This window comes from Nyctereutes procyonoides, unplaced genomic scaffold (genome assembly GCF_905146905.1).
Source record: "Nyctereutes procyonoides isolate TBG_1078 unplaced genomic scaffold, NYPRO_anot_genome, whole genome shotgun sequence".
Taxonomy (NCBI): Eukaryota; Metazoa; Chordata; class Mammalia; order Carnivora; family Canidae; genus Nyctereutes; species Nyctereutes procyonoides.
The window spans coordinates 36112200-36124281 of record NW_026575125.1 but is presented as its reverse complement, the minus strand read 5'-3'; the positions used below and the strand labels follow the sequence as shown (position 1 = coordinate 36124281).

Genomic DNA, 12082 nt, shown 5'->3' with positions numbered 1-12082 from the left:
TTGTAGGAAAGTCACTTGTCATTCTGGTGGCAATTTTGGATTCTCCTTATATGTGGCTTACTCAGGGGACCCCTGGTTGGCCCACAAGCAAAATTGTTAGGCAAAATCACCTGTGGCAATATCCTGAAAGGCACATATTTGCTTAGATCAAACCTTAAGAGAGCAACTTTTTAATATTTGTGCTGAATATTATCACATAGGACAAAATTAAAATTTTCTGATTGTAATTCTAACTGTGGTTTTAATTGTGTTTTTTTTTCTTGACTAGAATTGCCATATAGCATTAGTGGATTTAGGGCAGTCCAGGTGGCTCAGTGGTTTAGTGCCGCCCTCAGCCCAGGGCATGATCTTGGAGACTGGGGATCGAGTCCCATGTCAGGCTCCCTGCATGGAGCCTGCTTCTCCCTCTGCCTATGTCTCTGCCTCTCTCTCTCTCTCTCTCTCTCTCTCTCTCTCTCTCTCATGAATAAATAAAAAAAAATTTAAAGTATTAGTGGATTTAATTGTGGGGAGTTTTTTCTTAGACTAGAATTGCCATATAGTATTAATACCATTTATTAAGCATCTACTGTGCTGGGGAGATTATTTACATTTTTTTGCTCTAATCCTTTACAACAGCCATCCAAAAGGCTAAGAAACTTGCCAATAGTATGTACTGGCCAAGAGCGTGGGCTCTGATCCCAGACTGTGATTTGGGGCAAATTACTTAACCTCTCAGTGCTTTGATCCCCTCCTCTGTAAAGTGGTGACACAATTTCATGTTAAATGTTAGGAAGGTTAAATGAGTTAATACATGTACATTTCCTAGGAAAGCACCTAACACTAAATGACACAGGATAATGAGTGATAGAGCTGAGAGTCAAACCAGACCTGTCTGAACTCAAAATTCCAAGCTCTTCCCATCGTGTGTTTAGTTTGCTCAGCTGCATCATCAATTAGTACGTGCTTGAGGAATGCGATGTCATTTTATTATAAACCTGTGTTTTGAAAACCTCTCTAGGAAATTGTTGTGAAAGCCAAAGAGCAAGCTTTATCTTGAAATGTTTGTGAGGTGTAGGTTCATGCAGGTTTGTATGAATTCATCTTCAAGTGAATGATTTTTCTGTTGTCAATATAAAACTTTACAGAAGATTTTTCTCTCTCCCCCTTCTCCCCTGGGTCAGGCGGGTTGCTTGCATCGCCATGGAAAAAACCAAACAGGAGCAGCAGGCCAGCTGCACTTGGTTCGGCAAGAAAAAGAAGCAGTACAAAGATAAATACTTGGCAAAGCACAACGCAGGTAGGGAAAAGTAGGTGTGTGACCAGGGCTGGGTAAACATGGCCAAGCTGAAAGTACGTCTCTCATGTCAGTTCTGTCTTCAGAGTCCTCCACCCCAAAATCCCACCCAAGGTCTTCCTCAGTGTGCCAAACATAAGGAACCTCTACCTGCAATTCCTATGTTGGTTATCTACCAGATATTTTACAGAGCCCCACTTTCCAGGAAGAAATGCTGTTTGGAAACAGCATTCTCTGGAACTAGAAGGACCCAGTACATTAAGTCCTCCCCTGAGAAATGAGAGCTTGAGAGTGTGCAGAGTCACCGGGATCCTTGCCCCGTGGCAGAGATCGATCTTGAGCAAATGTCCTCCTTCATGGCTCTTCTCTAGCCCTGGGACACAGCCCCGTGACACATTTCTAAGGGCAGAGGTGCGCTCTTCACAGAGCTGTGCTGCAAAGGGTCCGGTGATTGATTGGGTGGAAAAAGCACAAATCTGTTGGATACTAACGGCATTCGGTCCATTTCTGTGACTAGTCTTCTTCCCCCACAGTTCTTTCCTGGCTCCTAAAAGACCAAGAGCATTATCTTGGCCTTCCCTTCACGCTTTTTGTCTATATGAAAACTTGCGTTCAACCTAAGTCAAAGTATCCACTTGTTTGCTAAAAACTGAAATGAATATCAAAAAAGCATGATCCGTCATTGCCGTAGAATTCCCAGAAGACTCACGGGATGTAAGTTAAGCTAAGGGAAATGCATGATGATATACAAAGTGGGATTTACTTATTTTCAGTAACTTCTCAATAGGACTCCTTTTTTATAAGGAACTTGTTCTGAGGAATTGCAAGCCCCAATATTGGCATTAGATTAGTTCCCAAGGTTTCAGAAATAACTCCAAAAATCAAACATGTGGCAAAAAAAAAAAAATCAATGTAGTCATGCATACCCAATTTGACAGTAATAATGTTTCTGACAAATATGAAATGCACTTCTGTCTGTAGAATGTTATAACATGTTGTTAGCATCCACCAGGGAGATTTATTTACAAATTCTGAATTGCTCTTTTCTTAATCAGCAAGTATGCATTTTGAAATACTGCATAATGTGGAATGAATGTGAGTGGCCACGTGGGTTCATTTCAAATGGTTCAGTTAAATAAGGAGTTGTTCCCTTCATGCTGGCTACACCATACCCCATTCTTAATTCCAATAAAATATATAACACTTATGATTGTTTGCCACTACAGAGCACTAGTGTAATAATGGCTTTTTTTGTTTTATAAAGGGAAGAAATATTTAAAGCAGATGAAACAATTTAGCAACTGATAATTGTAAATGCTCAAGTAGTACTATTTGAAGACATTCACTGTAATGTCAGCAGAATGTCATTTAACACAAAATGTCAGTGGTTACTGCCAAGTCATCTTCATTTCCATCAGCTTCTAACAGGCTCACAAAATGTGTTGACATTTTATACGTGTTTGTGTGTGTGTGTGTGTGTGTGTGTGTATATCTTTATCATTTTTACAATTTTAAATGATGTATAGATATAGCTGGCATTAGAATTTGAACCTAGAAAGAAAAGCAAAGAGATGGCTGGTTAAGGTTGTTAATCCATCACTAGCTTTATACTCTTCTAATGGAGGCCATGTAGACATAAATATTCAGTATGCCATTATTCTTAATTCAGCTGTGAGGGGAAAGTAAGAAGCCAGTTGATTGAAAAACTAGAATCTCTAAATTCTGACGAAGAATCCATTGACTCGCTCACTTAAAAATTTTGTCAGAGAATTAGCATCCAATCTGGCAGCCAATGTTTTCCACAATTTACTTTTTCCATTCTTCAGCCACGGGCATGACTGATCTTCCACTGTCCCTGCCCTGTCCGATTTCATTGGAGATGGTGCTTAGTGGCCCTGCAAACATACTTGTAAGCTTAACAGGCAACCTGAGTGAAACAGGGTACCAAATTAGCACCCCTGAGTGACAGCACAACCTGGGCAAGTCACTTAGCTCCTGTGGGCCTCGAAACAAGGGAACTGGGTTAGTCAGTGAAAGATATCCTTTCTAATTCTACAACTCTGGGTATCTCAGGTTCTTTCCTCATTGGGCTTGACAAATGAGTAGCATTTATTGAAGCCACTCACTCATTTACTGCCCTTTATCTCGGGCTTTAGCTCTGGCAAACACTGCCTATCAGGTTTGAAGGGTCTTGCCCTTGATAACAGAAGACTGGAGCCTCATAGGGATGGAATAGAATTGCTTTTTTCTGTCATCTTTGGACATTACACCTCCAACGCAAAACCACAGACCCTACCTAAGTTCTTATAAATTTTGGACTAAGGAAAAAAAATAAATTTCGAACTAAGGAGAGAGTCCCACCTCCACCACTGTCTTGTTATCTTTAGCATTTTCCCAAGCAATGGTCTTCTGGGCCTCTGAGCGCTCCCCGTCATGCTTAAGGTCCCTTCTGTGTGTGAGTATTTGTCACTGCATGTGGGACCCTCCTCTCACGCCCTTTGATGCAACATCTCAATTTCTTATAAGGTCCTTGTAGAGCCACCCAAGCTTCCTTGTAGAACTGGTGTCCAGGTGTGTTTGTTATGGTGTAGTCAGAATGTCACTGGTGGGACTGCCCACCCCCCACCTCAAATCAAGCCTCATGAGCTCTCCTATTGGTTTTTCTGCTCGAGAGAAGATGTCCAGCGTTTTTCTTGGGACTTTCTGAAGCATGCTGCTGGGCAAGGCCTTTCTGTCACCATCTCTTTGGACTCCTTCCCCCTCACCAACCAACCCTTCCATTTTGTTCATGACAGAGTCCAGCGGAACCATTTACTTAGTGGTCACTTTTACTTGACAGGAGATGAAATTGTCAGGAAAGGGAAGTCAAGTATTTTATCAGCTATTCTGCTTTGAGCCATGCCAAAAGGCCATCCTAGCATGAGGCGTGGCCTATAGAAGAAACTGCTGTGAAAGAAACAAATACTATTGAACTCCATCAGTATGGTGGATGCTTTGAGAACTTTGAAAAAATCATGTTCCTTAATGCCAAGAACTAGCCCAATGGGCTCATGGGCCACAAATCAAACTATATTTCTGAAGGATTTTTCTGGCTTTTTCAGAAGTTGATTGTAAAATACGGCAAAGCTGGGGAGTGTCTTCCCATAGTCCTTACTGAATTCAAATGAGGGCGTATGTCTTATCTCCTGCTTCAGATCTTTGAGAATTCAGCATATATTGATGGCAAGATCTAGACCTTCTCATCAAATTCTGAAGTTGTTTATATTTGTAATACAAATGAAATATGGGAACTTTGTCAATGTCTAGAACTGATGGGAACGATACTAGAATTGTGTCTATTTCTGTCACCAGGGTATTCCATGTGTTTAGGTAAAGCAGAATTCTGTTCAAACTGTGTCGCCTACATCTCACATAAAATGGCAGTCTGTTAGCTGGATATGACCCACACATTAGTTCTGTTTTCTCCATATATGGTATTTGAAAGAATTTTAACTGGATATCACATTTGAAAATCAGATATGTAACATAAAAATCTGGGTTTCTGCCTTCCCTTGAAAGAAGAGAGAAATGTGGTGCCACTAGGCCGCCTTCCTCCATAGCAGTACTGGGTTGTTGATGTCCCTTTTGTCTGGACATTCCTTCCCTAGGACCCATCGTCCCTCTGTTCCATTCTTAAACCTGGCCCATGCACCCAAACACATTCACTGCCCAACCGCTGCAGGCATTCAAGTGCGCACCCAGCCCAGAGTTACTAGTGTGATAGGCCTCTTCTAATGGAGGTTTTTACAGTATTTGAACACTTGTAGTTTTTCCAAATGAGACAAGGAATCGATGCTAAAGGCTTATTTATGGAAAAGATGTAACTAGAAAATACTTACCTAAACACATAAAAATGTCATGAATATTGAGTAGCTTACCAGGAAATCAGGGTAATATGAGCAAACTATGCCAGACAGTATTTCTGAAGCCTTGGGAATAGATTTGATTATGGTGTGTGTAGTGTTTACAACAAATACATTTCCTGCAACGCATAAAAGATTTTTAGCCACATAAATTTGATACAAAATGTATTGTCAGGCGGCTAGAACTATACTCTTGAGGCATTGAGATTCCTCAGCCCTAGGACTTCCAAAATTAGTTTCAAGATCAGGTTGCCAATATAAACTTGAGAGGAGAGGGGAGTCTTCATTATGTCATTTTTTTAACTATTAGAGCCCTGAGCAGTAGTATTTCAATATCCTGAAATAGTCCATTTACATATATACATGTGAACCCAGAGGGTTATTACAGTACCATTCATAGGTGTGCTTAAATTATGCTTAATACCACAAATTAGCAGTTGAGTGGTTTTTAAAAAAAACAATTACTTATTTCTCTTTAATACAGAGAACTCTTAAAACAACAAAGAGTGGCCCATCATCTCACTGCCCTTTTGGCTTTTTTTTTTTTTAAATAAACGTAGTAGGCACCTGTGATTAGAAATTGCAAACAGTACAGGAAGATCCCAAATGAAAAGCAAAAGGCTTCCACACCTACACTCCCCAAAGATGGTGTCTTGTAACTATTCCCAGATAAGATTTCATGCATACTGCTAGTAAAGCAAAACCCACTGGCTTTTACATAAGGATATTGTTGAATTTTTATTAAAATGAGTTTGTTTCTTAATGTGATTTATTTGCCTCATGTTTAGAATATTGCATGGTAAAGTTTCTTTTGTGCATATTATACTTTTATTTTACTAATATATTAAAAGCCATATTTCAATGACCCCTGTACATTTTTCATGCTGTCTTACTCCCAATGGCCTCTGTGCATGTAAGTAACCTGTTGAGTGACTATGCCTCTTTGTTTTTAATGGTTTCCTTTCATTCAGTACTTTTTTAAAACAAAAAGTCCACAAACAACATAAAACTTTTAAAAGTTCAGCCTTTAAGTGTTCTCCTTATATATGTCTTATTTTTAAATATCTCTTTTATTGTTTCTCAATCCTATGACCATGTGGTGATTTCATTTAGACCAGCGTAACCTCTTCATGCTACTCATTTATGGTTAAGATACCGATGTGTAACATACCTGTTCATTTGTCCATGGTGTCGACTGTTGATATCTAACTCATTCTTAAGTGTGTTTTAAAAAATGACCAATCGTAATTGGATAGGATGTCATTCCGAAAGCTTGTGCCATCATCATCTTGCTTTTCTGTGAGATGCTTGATTATTTTTATATATTAAAACATATCAGCTTGTTGATGCACCTCTTTCATAAGCATCCTTTTTCTTGATGGAAACATCATTTGGAGGGCAGTGGGTATAAAAAGCAATGCCGTAAGCATTCCTGCTTTTCTTTTTGCAACTCTAACACTTTGTAATTACTGCAGCACGACTAGCTAGCTCCAGCACACACAGAACCTCGAGTTCGTTTTGATTTGGGGAGTCTGCCATTCTAAACACAGAAAGCATTTCTTGGGTTTTAGCTCTTGCTAGAGAATTAAAGTCTTTGAGTCAACCTTTATGGAATCAAGTTATCAAAAGGAAACAAATGCACAGATACCCATTAACATGCACTAACCCTTATTTTAACACACTGTATTTCTTTTTTTTCTTTTTAATAGTTTGAGAATGATAATTTTGTTCATTTGTTTGTTTCTGATCTGTTGCACTCCGGAGTATCCTATTTTGCATTTTAAGGTTCTTTGCTACTGGGAAGATCACAAATGTTAAGGACTGAGCTGAGAGCCAAAAGCATTATGGCCATATTGTTTCAGAGAGGAGAAGCTTCTCTAGTGATTGACTGAAGCATCCCAGATCCCTTTATGGCACCATGGAATCAATTTTATTGAATTTATTTCAACCCCTCTGAAATCTAGAGCTTATTGAGTGACTCTTCTCTTAAAAAGATACTTCAGTGTGTACCTGGCAACATTTGGGTGTTACCACACAGAAAACTTACAGGAAACACTGGCTCGTGATTTTAGCCTTCTTGTGAGAATTTTCAAGTAGACTGCCTTGGACTTCAAAGGAATGGTCATCCTCTCGGGGAGGTTTTTGTAACCGTTTTGTGAAGAGGCAGTGTTTCCAAAAAACAACAACAACAACAACGTTTTTGAAAGCATTTCTTCTCAGTCTGTAATGATGGGAGAACTCCCCTTTTGCAAAGGTTTCCGAGCTCAGACTCTGCCTCATGCCGCTTTCCATTCTGTCCATCCTGACCTCTGTCTGGCACACGGGCTGACAAAGTTTGGGGCCCTGGGAAGCATGTTCCCCAAGGCTTTTCCATCAAATGGATAGCTGGGTTACAGCAAAACTTGTGAGATGCTCATTTCAAAAGCTTGTGAAATCAGTTACAGAACTTGACTTTGAAAGAATCTGGCATGCTACCTTCAGCAACTCTGTTGAAAGAAAGGACCATGAGTTTAAAAGACCAGCTGTCCATGCATCTCTCATCCATCCCTAGTGATAATCTAGCAGCCTCTTTCTTGGTTAACTTTAGTTGCATTCATGCTATATTCATGTCAGTCACTGTCTACAGACTTTTTCTTTTTAGTATTGCTGATTTCTTAGAATTGCAAAAATATGAACAGCATGTGGTTCTGAATGACTTTGTATGATTTGTTGGATACCGCATGACAAGATATGCAGTATCTCTTAGAATTTGGGCTTTTATGCATGTGCTCAACATAATCTTTGGATGCCCCTGGTTCTAAAGTGCATTTTCATGGGCTTGAAAATGAAATTTTTCTCCCAAAGGTTATAGGACTAAAATTACATGTAAGCTACAGATCATAAGCTGGACTCATATTTTTTGAAGACACGGTTTGACTATAATTTTAGTTCTGCCAGTAAAATTATAATTGACGTACATGAACTACTCCTGTAAATTTACCTTTCTTCTAAATCTTTGCATTTTAGTGTTTGATCAATTAGATCTTGTTACATATGAAGAAGTAGTAAAACTGCCAGCATTCAAAAGGAAAACACTAGTCTTATTAGGTAAGTTTGAGTGTATAAGTGACTTTCTTAGTCTCATCTTCAAAACATTTTGAGTGTTATTAACAATTGTCAATGTCACCTTCTTTTTTAAAAATGACTTAGGTGCGCATGGTGTTGGGAGGAGACACATAAAAAACACCCTCATCACGAAGCACCCAGACCGGTTTGCGTACCCGATTCCACGTAAGCAATGTCTCACTTTCTTTTAAGTCTGTGTGTCCTGGTACACGTACTGTTTTCCATTACATAAGCAATAGCTGCTCATTGTGGGAAATTTGGAAGATCCAAAGCCAAACAAGGCAGAAACTGAGTTAACAATAATCCCAACCCCACTCCCCCAGTAATGGCGCTCTAAAACATTCTGTTGTAGACTCTCTCAGGCTTCTCTCAATGCAAACATAGGTAGTGTGTGATTTGTTTGTTGTTTTTTCACAAAATTGGGCTCATCCATTCTGTTGGTAACCTAGTTTTCCCCACAGTATGGCATAAACATGACTCAGATGAATTACTCTTCAGAAGAATGGATCTGAAAAGGATAGTTTTCTTTACTAGAACAATGTTCTCCTTAAATGTACCTAAGTTAATTGACTTCCATCCCTTTGAAAACCAAACATGCTAGCAGTTGTTTATTATAAAGAATTTACAGTCTGTAACATTTTTATTCTGCTTATTTTCTCTATCTTACTCTTAACTTTTTGCCCTCTGCTTCCTCAATATAAGATGAAGTAATTCCAGGAATATAAAGAGGGTTTGAGATCAGGAAGCGCCAGCAAATACTGGATAAATGGTAGCCATGCTACAGCTAGCATTGTTTTTAGTATTGTTATTCCAGAGTTTAGAATTTGAACGCCAAAAGCTTTCTGGCAGGTAGTTTTGTTGGAGGTGGGGAGAACTAAAGGAGAATGAGTTGTGAGAGCAAAGAGAGAAGATGGGAAGATTGGCTCCACCGGGTAGGGCCTCCTGCTGCCTTCCTGAAGCCATGCCAACACCACTTCTGGTTTTCTCTGCACCCCGAGAGGAGAGCCATGAGGCTTCATAAGACGACACCCTCTTTCCAGAACCCTCTCTGATCTACACAAAAAAGGAAATTCACCAAATACCATCTCAGTTGGTACCTCTGAGGTTTTCTTAGTAAAACACTTTGAAATGTTCTTTTAATTCTCCTTATGTCTAGATCTTGAGTACAGCAAGCTTCACTCATATTTAGTTTTCCTGATCACATAACAGTTGAATGTCCATGTTATGAAATGGCCAGGTAACTAGCTTGGTTTTGAAGCATATCCTTGCCAACCTCAGTCATGAAGTCCCTCTGTCAGATATTGGATGGTTCCCTGCCAAGGCAACTAAGAATAGTACATCAACAATACACAATGCCATTTCTTCAGCTTTTTATGTGCCTAGAGAAAGAGTTCTTTAAAACCCCCACGTTTGAAGTCAGTCAGACAGGCACTGAGGGGGCACTTGATGGGATGAGCACTGGGTGTTATACTATATGCTGGCAAATCAAACTCCAATAAAAAAATATACATAAAAATTTTTTTCTAAATGAAGTCAATCAGAGAAAGACAGTTGTCCTATGATCTCACTCATATGTGGAATTTAAGAAACAAAACAGGATCATAGGGGAAGAGAGGAAAAAATAAAACAAGACAAAATCAGAGAGTGAGCCAAACCATAAGAGACTCTTAATCATAGGAAACAAACTGAGGGTCACCAGAGAGAGGTGGTGGGGGTACAGGGTAACTGGGTGACAGGCATTAACAAGGGCACGTGATATGATGAGCACTGGGTGTGTTACAAGACTGATGAATCACTGAACTAAACCTCTGAAATGATGAAGACATTATGTGTTAATTAATTGAATTTAAATAAAATTTAAAATGAAATAGATAAAACCTCCACATTTGGATGTCCCTGAGCACTTATACCTTCTATTGGTCTAGTTGGAGCAGGGAGTTCCCCGTGGGTTTGGACCCAGGCCCACAACAAAGAGGATCACAAATTTGTCCTTGCTCAAGGAGGGAAACTGATGAAAGGGAGGGGGGAAGGGGAGAGGAAGGAAGGAAAGAGGGAAAAAAGAGGTGAGAGGAAGGAAGATTTAAACCAGTGTTCCTGGCTTGTCTGGGAAAACATTTTCTAAACAGTGTTTTACAGAACCCTGGTTCTGTTATTATCCCATAGAACTAGGACTTATTGGCTGATATTTTAGAACACATCACCTTAGGTTAGGGGTCAGCAAATCTTTTCTCTAAAGGACTAGATAGTAAATATTTGAGGCTTGGATGGCCATCTGGTCTCTGTCACAACTACTCCAGTCTGCCATTGTTGCAGCCATAGACAACATGTAAACAAATGGGCATGGATGTCTTCCAATAAAATTTTATTTACAAAAAAAACGTTTGGCTCACAGGCCATGAGTTTGCCAGCTCATGGTGTAGGTCTTTACTAACTACTGTGATCACATCTGGCCAAGGTCATTGTAGTCTCAGTGTAGTACACCTTCTGCTGTATTCTAACAATCTCCTTTTGGAAGCTGCCATAGAGCAACACTATCCAATAGGACTTTCTCTGATAGTGACAGTTTTCAGTATCTGCACTGTCCGCTACAGCAGCCAGTACCCACATGTGGCTACTGAACCCTTGAAATGTGGCTAGTGAAACTGAGGAACTGATCATTCAATTTTATTTAATTTCAATTTATTTAAATTTAAATATCTGTATGTGATTTTCCTTTTTTTTTTTTATTCTTTTTTCCTTTTGCTTAAGACCTAACTGCATTAAGGCATACAGTAACTTATGTTAATCTTGGGTCATTTAGTGTCTTTCTCCTGTGGTAGCCCACAAAGGGATGAACTAAATCTCCTCTAGACACCAAAAAATTCACCAAACCAAACAACTAACCAGCTACTGTGGTCTGATGGCCCACAGATAAATATGGTGTCAAGAATTTAGTTCTACAAAGCTACCAGGGATGGGACAGAGCACAAGACATATACTAAAGAATCCACGGCTTTTAAGAATAGATGGAGTTTGGGTAGATTCCACTGGGAGCGTCACCTCATGAGCTCAGCCTTTTGAGCCTCTCCTGATACATGACTTTCTTTGCAGATACAACCAGACCTCCAAAGAAAGATGAAGAAAATGGAAAGAATTACTACTTTGTATCTCATGACCAAATGATGCAAGACATCTCTAATAATGAGTACTTGGAGTATGGCAGCCACGAGGATGCAATGTATGGGACAAAACTGGAGACCATCCGGAAGATCCATGAGCAGGGGCTGATTGCAATCCTGGACGTGGAGCCTCAGGTAACAAGTGGCCACTTACAGATCCCATCAGCCTGCCTGCATGCTAAGTTCAGGTTCTGAAATCAAAAATGCCATCAGAACAGCATGGACCGCATGATAAGCCATAGGACAGTAGTAGCAGTGCAGGCATCATGGGTTAAGAGTCTAGAATGCAAACTGACTTATCAGTGGGCTCAGTGCACACACCATGTATTTAAGAAGCAACAATATGCTCTTAGGAGATTAATTATACTCAGCAGTTCAATAAAAGTATCTGATTGGGTCCGTGCCTGCCAGACATCTGACAATAATGTGACCTCAGGATGAGACTCTGGTGCTTTGTTATCACAACAGCCATCTTTCCTCTCTCAGTACAGCTCACACTGGACCATTAGAGCCTCTGGCAGCATCTTCTGTTAATCACCAGCAAGGAACTCTGATCCTGGGGTCTGGGTCTGGTCTGAAACGCAGCCCTGGCTTTAGGAAGGCAAGCATGAGTGAGCCCAGGGGTTGCCAGACGGAGCGGG

General features: G+C 40.0%; 1 protein-coding gene across 8 annotated transcripts in view; it reads left to right on the top strand.

Moving 5' to 3' along the window:
* Positions 1-12082, top strand: part of CASK (calcium/calmodulin dependent serine protein kinase) — a 348892-nt gene that overhangs the window by 324899 nt on the left and 11911 nt on the right. For all 8 annotated transcript variants that reach the window (XM_055337533.1, XM_055337531.1, XM_055337539.1 and 5 more), the window contains 4 exons: positions 1164-1279; positions 8185-8265; positions 8368-8448; positions 11374-11576. In XM_055337533.1, coding sequence (XP_055193508.1) covers positions 1164-1279; positions 8185-8265; positions 8368-8448; positions 11374-11576 — 481 coding nt within the window. The remainder of the gene's footprint in view (positions 1-1163; positions 1280-8184; positions 8266-8367; positions 8449-11373; positions 11577-12082) is intronic.